Raw genomic sequence first — 20420 nt, forward strand, 5'->3', positions numbered from 1 at the left:
TATAGTTGAATTTTTTTAAGAGTTCTTTATATATTTTAGGTAACATTCCTTTATCAGATATATCTTTCCAAATATTTTCTCCCAGTCTCCATCTTGTCTTATTCTTTTAACAGTGTCTTTTGAAGAGCAGAAGTTTGTAATTTTAATAAAGTTCAACTTATCAATTTTTTTCTTTCATGAATTATGCTTTTAGTGTATATCTAAAAAGTCATTACCAAACCCAAGGTTGCCTAAATTTTTGCCTATATTATCTTCTAGAATTTTTATAGTTTTAAATTTTGCATTTAAGTCTATGGTCCATTTTGAGTTAACTTATATGGAAGGTGTAATGTCTAGGTCTATGAAAAGGTGTATAGTCTAGATCTAGAAAAATATATATTTTTGGATGTGGATGTCCAGTTCTACTACTATTTGTTGAAAGGATTATTTTTTCTCAATTGTATTGCCTTTGGTCCTTTGGCAACGATCAGTTCTCTATATTTGTGTGGGTCTATTTCTGGGCTTTCTATTCTGTTCCATTGACTTATTTGTCTATTTTTCACCAATACCACACTGTCTTAATTATTGTAGCTTTATAGTAAGCCTTGAATTTGGGTAGTGTCAGTTCTCTGAATTTGTTCTTCCTTTTCAGCATTGTATTAACTAATCTGGATCTTTTACTTTAATATAAACTTCAGAATCAATCTGTAAATATCCACAAAACAATGTGCTGGGATATTGATTGGAATTGTGCTTAATCTGTAGATCAAATTGAGAGGAATTGACATCTTAACATATTGAGTTTTCCTACCCATGTACATGGAATATCTAGGCATTTATTTAGTTCTTCTTCAATTTCTTTCATTACAGTTTTATATTTTTCCTCATATCAATCTGTATATAATTTGTTAGATTTATACCTAAGTATTTCATTTTTCTTTGACACAATGTAAATGGCATTGTGTTTTTAATTTCAAACTCCATTATTCATTGCTGGTATATAAGAAAGTAATTGTCTTTTGCATAATATATTAATCTTGTGTCCTGCAACCTTGCTATAAACAGACGTCATGTTTATCCTGTAGCTATTTGGAGCCCTTAAAAGCATGGGGCAAGACTGTTGTACTATTCTATCTATATTCAAGGAAGACTAAACTGGAAGTAATATGTAGAATGGATTGGAAAGAAAAGAAATTAGAGATAGGAATCCATGTGGAAGGCTTTTATGTGAGCCCTCCATGAGACAATGAGGTTCTGAATAAGAGTATTACAGCACCAAAGGAAAGGTAAGAACAGATTCAGGAGGCAAATGCCCTAATTTGCCCTTCTTCTTCATGCTTATGAGTCTTTTCATACACAGTTCCCTCTTTGGAAGGCCCTCACAATTCCCTTCACTTAACTTTCAATTATTCCTCAAAATTCAGTTCAGGTGTTGTGGCCTCCAGTAATCCTTCCCCTCTACTATCTCCCCACAGTCTCCTGCAGTGTCCTTCATCACACTGTGAGTGCTATTTATATTTATTAATAAAGAACGTATTTGCCTATTTACTTATCTGTTTGTCTCTTGGTTTTTTTTTTGTTTTTTTTTTTGAGACAGAGTCTCACTCTGTTGCCCAGGCTAGAGTGAGTGCCGTGGCATCAGCCTAGCTCACAGCAACCTCAAACTCCTGAGCTCAAGCGATCCTCCTGTCTCAGCCTCCCGAGTAGCTGGGACTACAGGCATGCACCACCATGCCCGGCTAATATTTTTTATATATATTTTTAGCTGTCCATATAATTTCTTTCTATTTTTTTTTAGTAGAGATGGGGTCTCGCTCTTGCTCAGGCTGGTCTCGAACTCCTGAGCTCAAACGATCCGCCCACCTCGGCCTCCCAGAGTGCTAGGATTACAGGCGTGAGCCACCGCGCCCGGCCTCTTGGTTTTTTTTTCATTAGATCATGAGCTACTGAATTTGTGTATCCCACTACCTGGCCCAATAAACATACACATAAATGCATAATTCATTCCCATCTGTCGTTGAAACTCACAACATTACCAAGTATGTGGTAGAGCTATTATAACAGATTTACGTGGTATATTCTCTCTTAAGGAACTGAAATCATAGAGCTGCAAAAAAACTGAAGCCTCAGATCAGGAAGGAAGCACACGACCCATATGAGGAAGGGATCAGTTCCTCAAAACGGTGAGTTTTGAGTCATCCTGTTTCTTTAAGAGCACTTACTCTTCCTGTATATACAATGAGAATAATACTGTTCTAAAGAGCAGGTTTAAAAGTCTAGAGTCTAATCCACACTCTGCACAAGAAGTTCATCAGCCAAGCCCTAGGGTTCTCTTTCCTAGAGCTCGGCATGCTTCTTCCCCTGCCCTACACAGGCAGCACGGGAAGACTTGGAGGAAAAAAAGCAGACAAAAGCCTGTGAGCCTGAAACTAACCACAGCCTCTGTTCTCAGTGGGAGCCCCAACACTGAGACCAGGTAAAGACCCTCAGGGCTGGGGTGAAGGACCAGGTAAGGACCCTCAGGGCAGTGAAGATGGCTGGGAAGTAGTGGTCAAATAGATAGAGGGTAAATATTTCAGGAGAAAAGAGGGAAAAACCAGGTTTCTGACATGAGAGTCATCAAATGCATGAGTACAGGTCAAAGGGAATGCGTTGCTGTTGCTTCCCTCGTATTTCTTGTCACTGGGCTTCAGGTTCTTCGTAGAACCTTCATAGAACCAGATTCTCACATAGACTCTGTGAGAAAGAAGATTTTTTTTTTTTAAAAGGGGTATGAAATCTTAAAAGGCAGAATAAAAATCTAAATCATTATGATTAATAATTTTGCTCTTATTGTTTCTTCTACTATAATTCTCTTCCCTCTTTCTACACAGAAAAGATGATGCTATGCTTTCCTCTGCTCCTATTGCTGCTGGAACTGTGGGGACCAGTATGTCCGCTTCGTGTTCAGCCTAAGGATCTCACCAAGGCTCATTGGTTTGAAATTCAGCATCTACAGCCAAATCCTCTTCAATGCAACAGGGCAATGAGTGGCGTCAATAATTATACTCACCACTGTAAGCCTCAAAACACCTTTCTGCATGACTCTTTCCAGAACGTGGCTGCTGTCTGTAATTTGCTCAACATTGTCTGCAAAAATGGTCAGTACAACTGCCACAAGAGCTCCAAGCCTGTCAACATGACTGACTGCAGACTCACTTCAGGAAGGTATCCTCAGTGCCGCTACAGGGACGCTGCCCAGTACAAATTCTTCATCATCGCCTGTGACCCCCCGCAGAAGAGCGACCCTCCCTATCATTTGGTTCCTGTACACTTAGATAGTATTATCTAAGGTCTCCATGACTTTTTCTCTTATTTGACACAAGTTGTCTTGCAATTTCTTCTGCTTTTTCTTCTGTTAATTTCCTTATTCCCACAGAAGAAAGAAGGAAGGTGTTGGGAGAATGAGAATGCCTAGGATACCAGACCAGAGTTGGGACAAAAAGAAATAGGATTCTTTTCTGCTTTGGAGCTCTGTGTGTTTTGAGGGAAAGCAATGGGGAAGAGGACAAGGAAGGGTTCAGACCTCCAGATTTCTAACCTTGCAACATTTGCCAAGCTTTATTGCACTGTGTTCACAGCAATAAAACCACTTCCTGCTGCATTCTAATGAGTATGAGCGTGTTTGAGATCCCCTTCCAAATAACTGCCTACTAGTTTTCAAAGGAGAACTATTTTGACCTTATGTCCCTACGAGCCCTCCCTGAGGCCTCTGCCACTTCCATCGCTCCTAGGGAAGGGAAGTGTTTGGGATTTGGAACATCCCTTCAAACTCTGCTCATGACTTTATATATTTCCCTGGAAACCATTGTCTTTGTTTATTTGGAGATAGTCCTGATATCTCATAGACAGTTGATGATACTTTCACACATAGATTCTAATTTTGGTAACTGAGGGGTCCTAGATCTTTCCTATTTGATTCTGTTTTTAATCAGATAATGTTTTAAACATAAGGGAATATTAGTAGGGATAATAATCCACTGAACCCTAGAGTTAATCCTCCCATTATCTCTTGAATATTTCATGAACATTTAATGAACAGTTAAATGAATTTCTGGGGGTGGGGCCTGGGCACTACTGGATGTTTTGTTTGCTTATTTTGAGGCTGCATCTCACTCTATTGCCCACGCTGGAGTGCAGGGACATCATAATAGCTCACTGCAACCTCCAGCTCCTGGGCTCAAGCGATCCTTCTGTCTCAGCCTCCTGAGTAGCTGGGACTACAGGTGCATGTCATCATGCCTGGCTAAAACTGGATATTTTTTAAAGATCCCCACGTAATTGTAATGGGCAGCAAAGATGGGGAAACACTGTCAATCCAGGGTAGGCAAACTACAGCTGCAGACCATCTGCCTTTTGTACTACCTGGAGCACTGTGGCTTTTACTATTTTAAGAGGAGAAGAAGAGGAAGAGGAAGAGGAGTGGGAGGAGGAGGAGGAAGAGGAAAAAGAAGAAGTAATAGAGACCCCATGTGTCCCACAAAAGTAAAATACACACTATCTGGCTCTTTACAGAAAAATTTTGCTGACTCCTAGTCTGCTGAACTAGTCAGTGGATCTTGCCCTCTGGCTGTGGCTGACAGGTGGCCGGAATTCAGTTGGAGGGAAGGCGCCTGTCAGGCTGAGACTTTTAAACTGGGGCCTTGGGAAAGTAATGGAATCAGGACTGGAAAAATGTTTGGCCTTTCACTGTCTCTCATTAATGTTCCTTTTTGTGCACTGTTTCAGTCCTTTTCTGTGGTATACTCATTTCCTTGCTTTTCTGTTTCACATAGTAAGTAGATGGTCAGCCCTTTCCAATTTCTTTTCTAATTTCCTCTTAAATATCATTTACTGGTGAAGGGATTTGGATTGACTACCTGGATCAGACAGTCATGACCACTCAGACAGAGTCACATTACACAAAATAGCTTCCAGGAGCCTGTATTGGGGACCATGCAGAAGAAAGGGTCAGAGAGCATTGCCCTTAGGACTGGACAAGTGGGATCTCTGTCCCAGCCTATGCCTCAGGGGCCCCCTTGCACCTTGGAATATCCGTTTCAACATTTTCTAAGTCTCCCTGCAGAGGCTGGAGTCAGCCCAGGCTGGCAGTGCCTGGCCTGAGACCCACAGAGGCTTTCATTCTGTTTCTCCCTTTTGGGACTTTCTCCCACCTTCTACCCTCCCTCCGAGCAGATGAAGCCCTGAGGAGCTTCAGGATTCATGTCTGTAATGTTATCCTGAGGCCAGGCCTGGTTCTAGGAGGGTTACCCCTGGCTAGAGATGTCCTGATTCCCACCTAGTCTATGATATTTTTGTTATAGCAGCCTGAACTTACTAAGACATCTACAAAAACCCTACAGCTAATATCATATTCAACTTTTTGTCCCTTATCACCTCCCTGAGGAGCTATCTCAGTCCATTTGGTGCTGCTATAACAGAATACCACAGACTGAATAATTACTAATGAATAGAAATGTATTGGCTTGTGGGTCTGGATGCTGGAAATTCCAATATCAAAGTGCTGGCATCTGACAAGGGCCTTCTTACTGTGTCGTCACATGGCAGAAAGGCAAAGAGAGGGCAAGAGAGACAAAGGATGGCCAAACTTAACCTTTTATAAGGAACCCATTCCTATAATAACAGCATTAATCCATTCATGAGGGCAGAGCTGTCATGGCTTACTCAACTCTTAAAGGTCCCATCTCTTAGTACTGTTATAATGACAATAAAATTTCAACATGAGTTTGGGAGAGAACAAATATTCAAACCATAGCAGGAGGCTTTTCGATATTTTTTTCCCTAACTACTCACCAACCCCATGAAATTAAATACTAAGGAATAAGTTTTGCTGAGTAGTGTTGAGTTTGAAGAACCACAAACCATTATAACATCTCAGATTTGGGGGACGTGCCAGATTTGGTGGTTCTTGCCTATAATCCTAGTACTTTAGGAGGCTGAGACAGAAGGATTGCTTGAGGCCAGGAGTTTGAGACCAGCCTGGGCAACATAGTGAAATCCCATCTCTACAAAAATAAAAAAATATATAGGTAATCACGGTGGCACACTCCTCTAATCCAAGCTATTCAGGAGGCTGAGGCTGGAAGATTGCTTGAGTCCACAAGTTTGAGGCTGCAGTGAGCTATGATTGCAACACCACACTCCAGCTTGGGCAACAGAGAACGACTCTGTTTCAAAAAAAAAAAAAAAAAACTAAATGAATTTTTGCCCCTTTAGGGGTACTGTCACTTCCATGGAGCAAGTCTGTACTAAATCATCTTCAAATATCACCTTCAAGGAGATTTCCTTCCTACTACATGTCCTCTCTGCACAATAGTCAACTACTAGAATTTCTGAATGCCTGGGCCTAATGATTAATGATGCTATTTGGAAGAGAATTTGTCTTAAAAATACAGCAATTACGTTTTACAGTTAAGGCCAATTAATTCTTCACAAAGCTACTGCCAGTCCTATAAAAGCCTACAATATATAATTGTGTACAGTACATAATACTTGATAATAAATGACTATGTTACTGGTTTCTGTATTTACTATACTACAGTTCTTATCATTATTTTAGAGTGTATTTTGTATATATATATCACATATATAAAACATATGAAAATATATATAAAATATGAAATTTCATATATATTTTTATATATATATATTAAAAAGTTAACTGAAACACGGCCTTACGCAGGTCCTCCAGCAGGTGTTCCAGAAGAAGGCATTGTTGTCAGAGGAGATGGCAGCTCCATGTGTTGTTCCCCCTGAAGTCCTTCCAGTGGGACAAGATGTGGAGGTGGGAGACAGTGATACTGATGATTCTGACCATGTGTAGGCCCAGGCTAATGTGTGTGTTTGTGTCTTAGATTTTTTTTTAATAGAGACAGGGTCTTACTCTGTCACCTAGGGTGGAGTGCAATGGCTCCAACTCCTGGGCTCATGCAATTCTTCTGCCTCAGCCTCCCAAGTAGCTGGTACTACATGCATGTGCCAACATGCCTGGCTAATTTTTAATTATTTTTTGTAGAGATAGTATCTCATTATGTTGCTGAGGTGGGTCTTGAACTCCTGGGCTCAAGGGATCCTCCCACCTTAGCTTCCCAAAGCACTGGGCATGAGCAACCACACTCAGCCTATATCTTAGTTTTTAACAAAAAAGTTTAAAAAAGAAAATACAATAAAAATATTAAAAACAGAAAAAAGCTGATGGAGGAAGCATACAAAGAAAAAAATATTTTCATATAGCTATACAATGTGTTTGTGTTTTAAGCTAAGTGTTACTACAAAAGAGTCAGTTTAAAAAAGATTAAAAGTTTATAAAGTAAAAAAGTTCTAATAAGCTAAGCTTAATTTACTATTGAAGAAAGAAGATTAAAAAATAAGTTTAGTGTAGCCTAAGTGTACAGTTTTTATAAAGGCTACGGTAGGGTACAATAATGTCTTTGGTCTTCATAGTCACTCATCACTCACTCACTGATTCACCCAGAGCAACTTCTAGTCCTTCAAGCTTCATTTCATAGTAAATACCCTATAAACGTGTACCTTTTTTTTCTTTCATTTTTTTCTTTTTGTTTGTTTGTTTGTTTGGACATAGGGTCTTGGTACGATGCCCAGGCTGGTCTTGAGGTGGGATCTTCCTGCCTCAGCCTCCTGAGTAGCTGGGACTACAGGCACATGCCACTGCACCTGGCTCCATTTTTTACCTTTTATACCATATTTTTACTGTACCTTTTCTATGTTTAGGTATGTTGAGGTACACAAATACTCATCATTATGATACAGTCCCCTACAGTATTCAGCATAGTAACATGCCGTACAGGTTTGTAGCCTAGGAGCAATAGGCTACACCATACAGCCTAGGTGTGTAGTAGGCTACACCATCTAGGTTTGTGTACGTGCACTCTATGTTGTTCGCACAATGACGACACATTGTATCCCCGTTAACGGACACAGAACTGTACTTGGTCTATACTCTGATTTTATACTCACTCTTTTGAGAGTCTGTTCTTGAATCAAGCTTAGGCCTCTCCACAGTCTCTACGTGCTCTCCTGTGCTATCTGGTCATGCCCTTTCTTGGGCTGACAGAACTCACACTCCCCTGAGCTCTGTTCTAATGTTCCTGGCCCCTCTCACACATGTGGCCCTCAGGAGAACTAAGATTGTATGTTGGGACCTTGAATTACAAACACAGAAAACGGCAGTGATGCACTGTCAATTTTGCTCCCTTTAATTACAATCTTGACCGGATGCATGCAAATGACAGAATGGGATGCATGACTCTTGATTCTAAGGGCAATAGCTTTTATTATGCACACACATTGTCCTACATACTTCATATATATATATGACCTCAACAAGTCCCTGAAGTCGGTACCATGATTATCAGCATTTTTTATATGAGGAAGCCAATGTTAAGAAAACTAATTTCTCTGCCTGAAGTCACACTACTCGTAAGTGGGAGGTGTGGAGTGTGAACCAAGTCTGCTTCACGCCAGAGCCAACGCTCCCAATCCCTATGCCACAGTGCCTTTGTAACAGCAGCTAACTTTCTCTGAGTGTCCACCAAATGCTGAACACTGTGCCTTGCCTGAATGTCGTATTCGCCATGGGACTTTTAGTTAGGTGCTGTGTTTTATCACCCCTTTACAGAGGACAACAGATACTTGGAGCTGTTGCTCTGTCTCAAGATTTTGAGTCCAGGCTAGACCCACAAAGAATGACCCAATCTTTGTAGCTCTTGCACTCCCTGTACCCTCTGTACTCACTCATCCATTTCTTTTTTTTTTTTTTTTTTTTTGAGACAGAGTCTCACTCTGTTGCCCAGGCTAGAGTGAGTGCCGTGGCGTCAGCCTACCTCACAGCAACCTCAAACTCCTGAGCTCAAGGGATCCTCCTGTCTCAGCCTCCCGAGTAGCTGGGACTACAGGCATGCACCACCATGCCCGGCTAATTTTTTCTATATATATTTTTAGCTGTCCATATAATTTCTTTCTATTTTTAGTAGAGATGGGGTCTCGCTCTTGCTCAGGCTGGTGCTCATCCATTTCTTCCTTCACAAATGCTAGATAAATGTTCCTTTGACTTAAGAATTTGTATGTTCAGACATTCTCTGGATTTAAAAAGGGCAGATGTTTTTGGTAGAACAATACGTTACTCTCTCTCTGTTCATTAATAATTCACTGAGAATTTCTGCACTGAATCATATCCCAAGAGTATAACTGAGAACACGAACACATCAGAGCTCAGCTGATGGTGGGGGAGAAGTTGCAGAGGAAGAGTGAGGCCTGTTGGACACTGCAGCTAGCTGGGGGCACACAGTGTGGCCAAGTGCACACTGAGGCTGCCTTACTTCACATCTTGCCAAGGGCTTTCATGCCCTTCTTTTTTTTTTTCCCCCTATAGCAACCTCAGAAGGGAGGCAGGGCCAGCTTCCTTAGACTTGTTTACAGTTTGTAAAGTCCCCCACTCTGTCCAGCTGTCCCAGGGAGTGACAGCTGCCCATTTGTCCACACAGACACTCCTATTCACCCCAGAACCTCCCTGTCCCCATCACTGTGCATCTAATTTAGATCGGCCCTCCACAGGGATGTGCCCGTGCAGCTGCCGACTCAGAATTCTGCCCAAATCTGCTCTCAGCCTCAGCCTCAGCCTTCGGAAGGCCAAAAAGCTTATTAAGCCAAAGGGAGACATAGCTGCTGGTTTGTGAGCATAGACCAGCCTTTGTGGGACCAACAGAGGCAAAGATGGCAGCCCTGCTATTAGAGAAGCCATTTCCCCTCTCCTCCTCCCTTTCCTCCCATCGATTGCACACTCCTACCCCCAGTTCCAGAAGGTACCATTAGAGACCTTCCCTCTCCTCAGGGTGCCTCTGCTATGTGCCTGGGAACCCCAGAAATAAGCTAGCTATCAGTCACATTTCAGTCAGCCCTAACACAGCCATTGAATGTAAGGAACCCACTGCCTTGAATTAATCTGGGTCTGAAGGTTTCCACTTTTTAAATTTAGCTTCTTTATTTTTTGAGACAGGATTTCACTCTTTGCCAGGACTAGAATGCAGTGGCGCAATCACAGCTCACTGCAACCTCAAACTCCTGGGCTTGCCCTCCCGAGTAGCTGGGACTACAGGCGCATGCCACTGCACTCAGCTAATTTTTCTATTTTTTTGTAGAGACAAGATCTAGATATTGTGCTCAGGCTGGTCTTGAACTGGCCTCAAGCGATTCTCCCAACCCGGCCTCCCAAAGTGCTAGGATTACAGGTGTGAGCCACTTTGCCCAGCCTAATTTCCCTCCCCCACATCCTGCCTGGCTATGCAGGTCTTCACTTACCACTTTATTCCCCAGATGGGGGCCACCCTGGGTCTTGAGGCAGGGAAGGTGAGGGGAGCCAGAAGCCAGAGCTGGTGACTGTGCATATACAGATGCAGCAAAACTCCAAGTGACTGTCCTTAAAAACTCCGCTAAAGTTCCACTGAAGTGTTTTCTTAGGACTAGCAGGAGGGAAAATGAGAAGCTTTGGGATTGGGAACAAGGGTGAGATAAACTTAAGGAAAAAATTGATTAAAGGAGGCACACTTAGAAACTCGAAGTTTCCTTTTCTTCTCCTCCATTTTCACTTCCAGGAAGAAGTGAGATCCCCATTGCCACAGGAATGTGGGGATGGTCCCCCCTCACCTGCAGGTCTTCCTCATGCAGAGCCCCCAGGGCCCAGGATTCACTCTACATAAGAAAATCACAGTCACTCCCAACACCTACAAATGAAGTATATAAAGACAATGAAAAAACTGGTCACACTGGTCAGGTGCAAGGCCTTTCTCTGGTTCTATGACCTTGTCTAGAGCCAGATGCAGCCATAAACAGGGATTAAAGGTAATACCGAAGTGATGACAGCGGCCGAGTCTAGTCTGTCAGCGGCTCTCAGGAAAGGTTGCCAAGAACTGAGCCCACTCGCAGGACAAGGACACCGAGAACCCGTGACAGCGCACCAGCAAGCCCTGGGACAGAGCCACCAGTCCAAGGCACTTAGTGGCAGAGAGGGATTTCCTTCCTGAGTTGCACTCCAGTGGCAGAAAGAACAATGACTGGAAGGCAAGAGACCTGGATTCTAGTCCCAGCTGTGCCACAGCTGTGCCACTAACTAGCAGCAGGCCATGTGCAAGTCACTTAAAAGGTGTTGGTTACATTAGGTCAGGGATGGCAAATGTGTGGCCCATACACCCTTTCCCCTCTCATGCCTTCAGCGCAGGCTATTGTTCACCACGTCACTGTGCAGAATTGTTTTCTACAGCATCCTAGGCAGGCGCTTCTGAGTAGAGTTGGCACACAGACTGAAATCTACTTGCTGCCTTTCAATACCGTGATCTCTATAGTCACTTCTAGCTCTAAAACCTAAGGTTCTGACTTTCCAAGTAAGAGGTGCCCATTTTGCTGACTTAGTAATAGCTCACTCAAAAAAAAAAAAGGAAAATGGAAATTTAGGATCATAATTTCATAGACTCCTCCTCCCCACCCTGAGACTAAACAGGGCCTTTCCGAGGTCATACTTGCCTCCCTGCTATGCCAGAGAATTACAGTATTTGAGCTTACCCTCCGTCAGTTCACCCCAAATGACAGTGTCCCAGGCTGTAGTTCCCTTTTGTCTAAAACAGCCCACACTTAACAGCTTTATACTTGGCATCAAGGAATCTACAAGGAAAGGAATTTTTTCAAGCCACTAAAATCCGAGTCAGAAGGGAAGGCATTTTAATTACTCCATTCATTGCTCACCAACACTAATCAGATCTACAGTTCTTACCCCTTGCTGAAAGTAAATAAAGAAATATTAATAGTAACTGGATGGGACAACTTCAGGAACTAGGCGTTTGCAACTGTTTTATTGAAAGAAGCAGTGAAAGGGTTAACATGAAGCCCACCTCACAACCCACTCATCACCCCCAAAAGCATGCAGGAGCCAGACTCAGGAGAGGGAAGCATGTGTGTGTTGAATAGGAGCCCTAACTGGAGTTATTTCTTTCCGGGCAAGGAAGGAATCGGGGAGAGGCAGGTGTCGAAATGATGAGGTGGGGGTGCATCTCGCTGCTCTGACCTTAGGTGGAGTCCTCCACAGAAGCATCGAAGTGCACTGGCACATATGGGTTCCCCTCACAAGCCACAATGATGTGTCTCTCCTTCTGGCTGGTCCGGTATGCACAGTTGGGGTACTTGGAGCTGCCTGTCAGGCGGCAGTCTGTGATGTGCATGGTAGAGTTGCTCTTATAGCAGTTGGTCTGCCCATTCTTGCAGGTGACATTTTCCTGGAAGCAGATGGCCTGGACATCTACCAGGGGTTCGTGCACAAAGGTGTTCACCGGCTTGCACCATCCCTTTGTCATATTCCGGCGCCTCATCATTTGGTTGCAGTAGGTGGAGTTGCTGCTGGAGGAACTGCCTGAGTCCATGTGCTGCCGCTGGAACTTCATGGCTCGGGATTCCTTGCCCAGGGAAGGCTGGACCCACCCCAGCACCAGCAGCGCCAGAACTAGCAGTGGGAACAGGACCAGGGACTTCTCCAGAGCCATGGTGGCCTCACTTTCCTGGAAAAGCCTAACTGGGAAAGGGAGAAAGAAGAAAAAGCATCCCCTTAGAAAGAGAACTCCAGCTCCCACCTGTGGCTTCCCCGGTTTACAGTCTCCCTTTCAGGTCAGCCAGAGAGATATCCCTCTTCCTGAGATTTTTCAAGTGAAGAGACACTCACATATACCCTTCTCCAAGAGCGTTTTACTCCCACTAGCGAGAGAGACCTTCTTCCCCTCTAGATGGTGACCTACAAAGTCACCTAAAATCCTGGCAGTACTGTCATTGAATACCAGAGTTCCTTAGGTCTAAAATACATTTGTACCCAGTGCTCAAATGGCTCATCAGAAGATCATTTTGAATAAACCATGAGCCAAATTGTATCCCTGACATCTAGGACCGTGGCTGACAGGACTGATTGTCTTGCAACATAAGGAAAACTCAGTCCAGTGCCTGACACTGGCATCATAAAGGATTCCATTGTATTCCAAAGAGAAATGACAGCCTGCTCCAACTTGGGGGCTCCTTCTCCAGCCCCACGGATTCTCTGCAGCCTGCATGTCCCATCCGCGACCTCTCTGCCTCAGCTGATGTTTGCCTGGCCCAAGTTTTTCCAGCACGAGTGTCAGACTAAGCCTTCTCGGTGCCAGCAGACTCTCCCTGGCTCCCTCCAGTCCAACCCTCCAGCAGAAGCAGCTCCTGAGACCACCTCTTAGACTGTTTACCTGAGTCTCCAGCTTGGTGTCCCAGAGAGATAGAAGGTCAGTTTCTGCAATCACTCAGTCCTTGGGGCGTGGACCTTATACAGATTATGAAGGGGTTTGGCTTCCAAGGGGATAAAGTGGGAGGAGCATCTTGGGTCAGTCCAGATATAAACAATGACATTGTGAGGGAGAAGTGGGGAATCACCCAGGCCACCCCCTCTTCAGGGACACTGGAAAAAGAGTGAGTGTTTGCCTGTAGCATTCTTTCTCACCATATGAACCACGTCTGCAGGTTCACAAGGAGCAGCAGAGAAAGCCACTGCAGTACTGGCACCCAAACCTTGCACACCTGGACAAAGTCCTGTTTACCTCTTTGCACCATTGTCACCAAATAGACTTGAAGGTTCACAAAGGACACACAAGATGATCATGGGAGAGGGAGGCCCTCTCTCCCCAGCAGTCTTGGAACAGTTTTGGCCAGAATTCCAGATCTCACGGCAGTACCTCTCCTGGGGGTGTGGGGGAGGGGGCGTCCTGCTGCCCCAGCTGGAAGGCTTCCAGGTCTGAAGACGGGGAGAGGACCTGAACAGAAAGGAGGAGAAGGAGGTGTCCAGGGTGAATGAACTCAGCCAGTTCTGGCCACTTCCCGCCCCTCTCCACCCTTGCTCTGAGGACGCTGAGGGTGCAGGGCAGTTCTTATCTGCAGTAACCACTGATCCTGTGGGTCAAAGTTGAGCAGGGAACTAAAGATAAACCGAAATCTCAAATCCTTTTGTAGAAAAAAATAGAAAGAACATCATATTTCTTAGCAACAGAATGCCCTCCTAGAAAGATATCTGTTTTTGCTGGGGTGACAATTTTGATACCTCAGGAGTAAGAATTATCAAAATATCCCTCCGTGCTCTAGATTCGGACTGTTTCAGTTCAAATTCTGATTCAACACCTGAAGAGTTGAGCAAGTTATAGAACTTAATTTCCCTGTTCCTCAGTTTTCTCATCTCTAAAATGGGAATAATAATATGTACTTCTTAGATTTGTTGTTAGGTTGAAATAAGGTTAGATGTGCAGAGGGCATAGAGGAGTGGCTGGCATAAAGAAAGCTTCTGTGTGTGTTAGCCCTTGAGATAGTTCACCTAGGGTAGGGTTGAGACCCCTCAAGGAGTATGTTCCAACAACACTGTGTGATCTCTGAATTGCTTTTTGAAGTGGGTGAAGTGTCTGCCAGGCTTTTGTTTTGCTAAAAAGCTGAGCTGAAAACAGCCCCTTTTGAAGTCCAGCAGAGAAAAGAAAAGGGAAGATGAGAGTAAAGAGGGAATGTGGTAGGAAGAACAAAATTCTTTAAAGGGGAATTTTAATATTGTTTTGCCATGTGGTGTTCAAATAAAATCGACATTACTTGCTAATGTGTGTGAATTTGGATGTGGAAGTGGGGTAAGGAAGACATGACGTGGCATGAGTTTTCAGCTGCATGTTTTGTTAGTTCTGTGAGGTTCAGAAAATGATGCCCCAAAATGAAGGCCCTAGAAGTGGCTCAGAAGCAAGCTTCTCTCTGTCTCCTGCCCTTCTGTCGCTGGCCTTTCATTCTTCCCTGAGGGTAGCCATAAAAGCTAGAATCCTTCTTTCCCAAGGTAGGTCATAGGAACCAGAGCCCCTTTTCTCCAAAGCCAGCCACAAAACTTTGAACTAAAATAAAATTTTAAGCCCCCCTGGCTGACTGAACAGACCCCCTCTTGACCAAGGGGACCCCAGAAATACCCTGAAGCTGAGCTGAAGACCATCAGAAGGGAGATCAGACTTGTCTTGTCCCATCCCCGCTCCCTTCTTTGAGATATCCTTTGTATTATAACTCATTAATAGGCCGAAGGCTATGCAAGGCAAATCTTAAATCATACCTGTGTCAACAGAAAAGAAGGCAAACTCTGTAAAATAATTTAAGGAGGTTTATTCTGAGCCAAATTTGAGGACCATGGCCTGGAGCCACACCCAAGAAGCCTTGAGCAAGTGGACTCGCTGTGGCTGGGTTACAATTTGGTTTTATGCATTTTGGGGAGATGGCAATTGCAGGTAAAGTCATAAATCAGTACGTGGAAGGCATACATTGGTTTGGCCAAAAGAAGTGGGCCATCTCACAGTTGGGGGTTACAAGTCATAGGCAGGTTTAGGGATTCTTTAGTTGACAATTGGCTGAAAAAGTTAGGCTTTGTCCAAAAGACTAGGAATCAATGGAAAGGAATGTTTGAGTTTAGATAAAGATCTTCTATTTTTTATGTGATGCTATACTGGAATCAGGTTGGGAAGTAAACCATATCATAAAAACCTGTTTACTGAGATTTTATTATTTGTAGGTGTGACTCCCCAGGCCCCCTTAGAAAGGAAATTTTGGACAAAGAAAAAGATCAGGGTTCAGCCCTCACCTGCAGGTCATCAATTTACTGAACAGATCACTTGAGTCTGGGTATATGTCCAGTGCCTTTTCTCTGATTAACAGACTTCTTTATCTTAACTTAAAACATTCCAAACCTTTAGAGAAACTTTCGTTTCTTTAACCAAGCACAAATCAAAGAATCTTTAGACCCACCTATAACCTGTAATCCTCTGCTTCAAGATGTTCTGCCTTTTCGGACCAAACCAACGTACACCTTCCATGACTTTAGGTGTAATTTCTGTGTCTCTGAAATATATAAAACCAAACTATAACCCAACCGCCATAAGACCACTTGTTAAAGGCTTGTTGGGCGTGGCTCTCCAGACCATGGGTGCACATATGCAGCTCAGAATAAACCTCTTTAAATTATTTTACAGAGCTTGGGTTCTTTTCTGTTGACAAAACCTAAAAATATTACTCTAATTACCCCCCACCTCCTGCCATTCTGTGTAAAAACTGGCCATAACAAAATTATCTGACCTATCTTGTTTGATTATAGGTCAAAAGACCTCCGTTTCCAGAGAGGGCCCTGCCCCTTTCCCAGAAGGAAGGAATGCTGGTCACAGAGGTGAAGAAGAATCTAGACAGACAGGCCTTGATGGGTTTCCCCACTCAGTCTGTTAGCATCAGATCATACCCTTTTGCACAATCATATTTCTACACAGCTGTCCATAATTTGTTGAACTTAAACATAAACAGGAATAATTTCCCCTGTATCTTTAGGTTTTTATTCTAAAGGCTTCCATTTCAGGTAAACTTCGATCAAATAAATCTATATGCCTTTTTGTCAGTTGGTTTTCAGTGCACCTTCAGAGGGAAAAGGGGAAGTTTTCCCTTGGTCCCTATAGTTTTCTCACTCTCCCAGCCCCCACTCTGGTTTTCTTTGTCTCAGAGTCCTTAGATAGTACTTATATTCTCTTGAGTAGTCAAGTTATATTTTGTTCATTCATTCATTAAACTGTGAGGTACAGAAATAAATAGGCACAGGGCTTACCTGAAAGGTGCCTGGTGGGATGGTTTGGATTGGTTAAGTGGACCCCACCAAGGCACTGGGCATGGCTGTACAAAAGTGGCTACTTTTTTTTTTTGGCACCTTCCCAGTGCCAGAAGAATTTTAGGGAGTTGGTCCAGCAAGATGATTTTAGAACCACAGTTCAGATATGAACAGGTCTTCTGTAACTCAAATAAGATTCTCAACAGCCTCCTTCCCTAGGCATCCCTAAACTACAAGAAGCCATTTGTCTGTCTGTGCATGGCAATCTGGGCAAGCCCTTGGAGTTTTAGTTCCACATCATGGGGAACCATCAGAAGCCCTTACTACAGCCTTACCCTCGACCGGGTTGCAAAGGCACAGCCTCCTCATCTTAGGGCAGTAGATGCTTCTACTGAACTAGTTCTAGGCTCCCTACCTGACCTCCTGGTTCCTAATGCAGCACACACATTACACCTGAGACCTCACAGCACATTTCATACAGCCAATAGACGCCTATAAGAATCTATTACTCTCTCACATTACTATTTACCTCTGCAATACACTGAATTCTACCACTCTCCTGCCCCTTCCAGGAGAAGGGGAGCCTCATGATCATCTTACCTCAGGTAGGGAACATCCTGTGTCTCACTCAGATTTATTAGAGACTCCTATTGAGAATCCTGACCTAATATTATTTGTTGATGGATCACACCTCAAAACTGAAACTTGAGGTTAGTATAGGAAGGGGGAAAAAACACAACTCTTTCTTTACCCTCCTAGATTCTAGGGCTGGGGCCCTATAAATTAAACTGACAAAAGACAAATTTAACAGGAGAAAAGGCATATAAATTTTACTTGATATTAATATTTTTACATGAACATGGGAATCTTCATAAGAAAAGAAGGGAAGACTCAAAGAAGCAATTAAACTGAGAGTTTATATGCCATTTGAACAAAGAAAATTGTGCAGAAGTGACAAGATGTAGTGTTCCATGGAAGGATCGTGTATACAAAGGAGCCCCCAAATGTCAAAGGAGCCAAAAAACCAAAGAATGAGGGAGACAAATCCAGTTTGCCAATAAAGTGTGTTTCATTGGGGAATTTACAGACAGGAGCATGGTCTTGTATGGCAGCAAGACAGGTATATCTCTGCACTATTACTCCCTAGACCCAGGGCTTAGGGAAAAGGGTACATGCACTCGCTATAGAGACAGCTAAAGGCAACTCTCCAGAACAGGCAAGAATGCTGTATGTGTCACAACCTATAATTTGTGCGATCACATCAAGGTTGATCTAAAGGGAGGATTTATAGTGAGTATATGTTCTTACACTAAGGACAGCAAATTAAGTAGGAATCAGGAGGCATACCTGGGATGGGGTTGATCAGAAGTCAATGTTGTGGATTAACAACCAAGATGGAGTCACTTTTGTCTTCACACATAGGAAAAGTGTTCTCTGCTTCTAGGTAGTATGGGAACCTGACTAGGTTATAATTTAATTGGTTCATTGGTTATAGAGCCTCCTGCAATTAACTAAAGCTTAGCTACTGTAGTTAAACTCCACATTGGTTTGGTCTGTTAGGCTTAGTGCAGGAGTCCAAATCAATGGCCTATCATAAATTGTATTTAATAAGACACTTAACCAGCTTTCCACCCTCCATGGGATTTGAACATGTTTTACGTATTGTATGTCCATTTGCAGGGTGAGTTGAAGAATTTCCTTGTCAAAAAGCTACCTTCCTTACAGCCACTAAAAAGCTGCTTGATTTTGTGTTTTCAACCTGGGGCATCCCAACATTTATATCAATTGATAGAGGCACACACTTTAAGGAAACCATTATAAAAGAATGTTTACTCAAAAACTACGCTGTCTTTACCACCCACAATTTCCTGGAAAGGCTGAAAGGACCAATGGCATCTTTATATTAAATTAGCAAAAATTCCAGAAGCCCTAGCTCTCCCTTGCCTGAAGGCACACCCACTATCCTTTAGAGCCAGGCAGACCACTCTCTTGGGGACATATAGGTTATCCTCGTATGAGTTGATACCTGGAAAGTCCATGCACTTAGAGATTTCACCTATAATACTAGACTCTTCCCTATTCTGTGCAGACATGGCAAAATATCGCAAGGGACTCCTGTACTATACCCAGTCCTACCACCAACAGGTTAAGGCCACCCTCCGACAACATCTTTCTAAACAACCTTTTTATGATCTTCAACCAGGGGAATTGTCTATTGGAAGAAAAATCAGGGAAAAACTGCTTTCGAACTTCAGTGGAAGAGACCTTATCAGAAACTGCTAACAACAAATATAGCAGTGACACTCCAGGGAGTCAATTCTTGAGTTCATGTTTCACAACTATAGAAGCAATTCAGAATTCCACCCAATTGGAAGTCCACTCCCATTGTGTCTGTGCCACTGCTAATACATCTTGTGATACTTAGATCAAGGACACAGGCAAGGCAAAAGAGGCTATATGTTGCCTTAAAGAAAAAGCTTCTTGGATAAGTAAAGTTGATCCTCATGGCCTATGGGATTTGTTTTCTTGGTCTGGGTTAAGCAATTGGAGTTCCTGGTTTCAAAGCATCTCAGAGGCACTATCAATTGTTCTTGTTTTTATGACAGTGGTCATGATGCTGGTTCATTGCATTTTAACCAGACTTTTAAATGTTTCTATGCAACCACTGTCTCATCAGCTGTCTGCATAATGATACAACAGAAAGATCAAGATCTTGCAATACAGTTGACTATGAAAATGACTGAACAATTTCTGAGCTGTAAAGATCTGGAATTCTAGCTTTCCTTGAATTGAGTAGGTCAACTTCTCAGATCAGAAAATGACCAAAAGGGAGGACTGACTATACAAATGGACAATGACCAGACAATATATAAAGACAGAACTCTGATCCACAGTTTCCAACAATAAGTCTGAGAAGCCAACCCACTATATACAGCAAACAATCCAAGAAGCCAAACAACAACTCCTGTAGCAATTAGCCCAAAACAGTTAGGACTTGATTAATAATTAAAAACTTCCCTTGTGTCCACTTCCCCAAATTAGGACCAACCAGGCAAAGCCAAATATGCACCCCTAACCTATCGCATGGCATATGATGCCCCGCTTCTAGTTAACCTGCCTACAGCTTCCCCACACCACAGCCTCCCATCAGGGCATCCTAAAGCCTTCCTTGTGTCCATAATAAAGCTTCCCACTCCCTCACCTGCCTTTGAGCCCTGCCAAACACAAGTGGTGATGGATGCCAACTCTGAATAAATAGCCTTTGCTTATTCTCATTTGTGTGGTTTTGTTCATTTCCATAAAATCTTTAAAAGAACAAGGAAGAGGGTATGTACAAGGTAAGGATGTTTTTACAAGAAAAGCTCAGAAAATCTCAAGGATGTCCCATCATCAGCCTGGCACCCAAGCCTCAGCACAGTCCCTAAACGCACATGTGCATATGCATACGCACAACAGACAGTGTTCCAGGGCTCCTGTGAAACCCCAAAAGTGAAAATTAAAACAGGAGAAATTATAACAGGAAAAGATGGAAAAGTGGGGGCAGGCAAAGGGAGGGGACCAGTATTTGAAAGGGAAGGAAAGTGAGGGGAATGGGTGGAAGAAACAGACAAAAGAGATCCAAAGCCAGTGCTGCCTGACTCCTCCTGCCCTTTTCCCTACAACCCAGATGCCCATAAAGATAAAATAGGGTAATGTCATAGCTCACTCTAACCTCCAACTCCTGGGCTCAAAGGATCCT

At 43.1% G+C, this 20420-nt stretch overlaps 2 protein-coding genes across 5 annotated transcripts; one reads left to right on the top strand and one right to left on the bottom strand.

The window, feature by feature from the left end:
* The first annotated feature begins 2253 nt into the window (after positions 1-2253).
* Positions 2254-3628, top strand: RNASE6 (ribonuclease A family member 6). Of its 2 annotated transcripts, none has more exons than XM_069462913.1 (2): positions 2254-2455; positions 2853-3628. In XM_069462913.1, the coding sequence occupies exon 2, from the start codon at positions 2858-2860 to the stop codon at positions 3308-3310; it is 453 nt and encodes a 150-aa protein (XP_069319014.1). In that variant the 5' UTR covers positions 2254-2455; positions 2853-2857; the 3' UTR covers positions 3311-3628. The 2 variants fall into 2 exon arrangements, with proteins under 2 accessions (XP_069319014.1, XP_069319023.1); XM_069462922.1 differs by having other exon boundaries at positions 2254-2488; positions 2853-3611.
* An 8097-nt stretch (positions 3629-11725) lies between these two features.
* Positions 11726-13331, bottom strand: RNASE1 (ribonuclease A family member 1, pancreatic). 3 transcript variants are annotated; one of them, XM_069462941.1, is made up of 3 exons: positions 13284-13331; positions 12740-12808; positions 11726-12588 (listed from the first exon to the last, which is right to left on the bottom strand). In XM_069462941.1, coding segments are annotated over exons 2-3 (498 nt in total). In that variant the 5' UTR covers positions 12742-12808; positions 13284-13331; the 3' UTR covers positions 11726-12092. The 3 variants fall into 3 exon arrangements, with proteins under 3 accessions (XP_069319042.1, XP_069319031.1, XP_069319051.1); XM_069462930.1 differs by having other exon boundaries at positions 12740-12820; XM_069462950.1 differs by lacking the exon at positions 12740-12808.
* Positions 13332-20420: the final 7089 nt, after the last annotated feature.

Source organism: Eulemur rufifrons, chromosome 2, assembly GCF_041146395.1.
Source record: "Eulemur rufifrons isolate Redbay chromosome 2, OSU_ERuf_1, whole genome shotgun sequence".
Taxonomy (NCBI): Eukaryota; Metazoa; Chordata; class Mammalia; order Primates; family Lemuridae; genus Eulemur; species Eulemur rufifrons.